General features: G+C 34.5%; 1 protein-coding gene across 1 annotated transcript in view; it reads left to right on the plus strand.

Annotated features, from left to right (window-relative positions):
• The window catches only part of RNF128 (ring finger protein 128), a 188,247-nt gene extending 185,691 nt beyond the window's left edge, over positions 1–2,556 (plus strand). The window contains exon 7 of the mRNA XM_007952406.2: positions 2,423–2,556. Coding sequence (XP_007950597.1) covers positions 2,423–2,556 — 134 coding nt within the window. The remainder of the gene's footprint in view (positions 1–2,422) is intronic.
• The last annotated feature ends 206 nt before the right edge of the window (positions 2,557–2,762 follow it).

Below are 2,762 nucleotides of genomic sequence, written 5' to 3' on the forward strand. Positions count from 1 at the left end.
CGCTATGAGTCAGATCCAATTCGACAGCAGTGAGTGAGTGTGAGTGGCTAATGATTGTGAGCATTTCTTCATGTGTTTGTTGACTGCCTGATCCATAACTTTTTAAACATGGAATCGACCAATTCAAGTCTGTTTATCACATCATTATGCTAAGTTCTATTAGAAGCTTTGGTTTTCAAACTGACCATGAATCAGAGAAACCTGGAGAGTTTGTTAAAAACACAGATTGTTGAATACTACCACCAGAGTTTCTGACTCAGTGAGTCTGGGGTGAAGCCTGAGAATTTTCATGTCTAACAAGTACCCAGGTGAATCTATTACTGCCAGTGTAGGGGCCACACTTTGAAAACTATTGTATAGGAGCACTAGTTCTCAGCCCTGGCTGCACATTAGAATCAGCTGGAGAGATTTTAAACATTCCTGATGCCTGGGTCCTACACCAGACCAGTTCAATTAGAATCCATGTGGAGTGAGGCCCACGCACTTTTCTTTTTTTAATTTTGAAATAATTACAGACTGACGAAAAGTTTCAAATAATATTATAAAGAATTCCTGTATGACCTTCACCCAGCTTCCTCAAATTTTAACATCAAATATTTATCATATAAAACATTAACACTGATAAAGTTCTTTTAACTAAACTACAGATTTATGCAAATTTCACCAGTTGACCCACTATTGTCCTTTTTCTGGCCCAAGTTGCGTTTATTTGTCATGTCTCCTTAGTCTCCAGTCTGTGATAGTTCCTCAATCTTTGTCTTTCATGACCTTGACACTTTGGAAGAGTACTGGTAGGTTATTTTGTAGACTGTTCTTCAATATATATTTGTCTGCTGTTTCCTAATGATTAAAATAGTTGTCCATTTCTGGAAAGAATACCACAAAAGTGGTGTTGTACCCTTTCACTACCTCATATCAAAAGGCACATAATGTCCATGTCTTTGTATTGGTTAACAAATATTTACTTTTTACATAAAATTATCATTTTATTTTATCTTAACTTTGATCACTTAGTTAAAGTGGTGTCTGCCAGGTTTCCCTTTATAAAGTTGCTATTTTTCCTTTTGTAATCATTAAAAGATTTTGTGGAGAAACACTTTCAGATTATGCACATAAGAGATTGTCCTAGATTTGGCCATTGAGAACTCCTTCAAGTTGATTCCTGTGTCCTTTCACACTGCCTCATCTTTTTTTTTTTTTTTTTTTTTTTTTTGAGCACTTCCTTACTTTCTGGTACCACAAGATTTTCTAGGCAAAGGACTGGCAATCTTTCTCCATAAAGGGGCAGATAGAAAATATTTCAGGCTCTGAGTCATTAGTCTCTGTCACATATTAGTTTGTAGGCTGTAGTTTACTGACCCCTAGACTAGAATCTAGGTTAATTTTGTAATCTTCCCTGCCCCCGCCCTGGTTCCTTTTATTGAAGAATGGTAATTCAAAACTAAGATCTAGGCAATAGATACCTTCATCGCTACTAGGGTGTTATTGTTATAGGCCCTTTCAGTGGACAGAGCTAGAAAACACATGTATGTACTCACACACACATATACACATACATACATACACATCTATTTCTGCTTCCATTTATGTATACAGTATATGTATATGTAAAGCAATTAACTCAGACTGATACATCTGATTCCAGTCTAACACCACAGGGTTCATTCTGCCTCCTCCTTCCTTATTTGTAAGTCCTTTCTCCAACAATGGGAAACCTGTCTCTCATTATCCACAATAATTTATAGTACTTATTTGTTCAGTCCTAGAATACATATAAAATAGTTGCAGCATTACTACCTCACATCCCTATGGAAAACAAATTTATTAACTATGTTCAGTTATGTCTTTAACCTTGTAAGATATAGTCAGAATACTGTTTTTTAAAGTTACTTAGATAAATTTTTTCTTCCTCACCCTCCTTAGGATGGTTATGTATCTCGTTTGGAGTACAATTAGATTCATTCGTTTATTACTGTTCATGTTCCATTTGGGTCTCCCTTCCCTGTCCTTTCTGATTGATTTTATTTGTTTTTGTTGTTATCCATTGCATATGAAGCACAGGTAATTTTATAAAGTTCCCCGTGTGCTTAAGGTGTGCAACTAGATGTGAGAACTGATGTATTTAGGATAGAGAAGAAGCAGAAGACATATCTTTTGCTCCTAAGAAGGCTGTCATCTAGGTAGAAGTAAACACATATACATGAATCAACAAAAGAGTAATATGAATCAATATAATAATGCCGTATATTCTTTATGTAAGATATAGAATAGATTATATAATTATTGAAGGGAAAAAGAAATATGTGAAATAATCAGAGTATGATGGAATTAGACAAGAAAGCCTTCTCAGAAATGAGTATTGAATTTTGTCTTAAAAGAAGAAAATGTAAAATCATCCTAAAATTGCCATTTCTTTTCAAAGATGAAAATCTACAGCTGGTAAACCATGAAGCAAGTTCCATGGCAGTGGATGTTGTTCCTCATGTTGACAACCCAACATTTGAAGAAGATGAAACTCCTGATCAAGAGACTGCTGTTCAAGAAATTAAGTCATAAAACCTGTGTAAATAGAAAACTTGAACCTTTAGTAATAACAGAACTGCCAATCAGAGCCTAGTTTACTATTAACGAACTGGATAAATTTAATAAGATAAGAATGATACTGAAAGTGCTGAGATGACTAATATTATGCTATAATTAAATAGCTTCAAATATTTAACCTGTTAACCTTTTTCCACAAACTCATTATAATGTTTTTCATA

This window comes from Orycteropus afer, unplaced genomic scaffold (assembly GCF_000298275.1).
Source record: "Orycteropus afer afer isolate SDZICR_OR568_19922 unplaced genomic scaffold, OryAfe1.0 scaffold00336, whole genome shotgun sequence".
NCBI lineage: Eukaryota > Metazoa > Chordata > Mammalia > Tubulidentata > Orycteropodidae > Orycteropus > Orycteropus afer.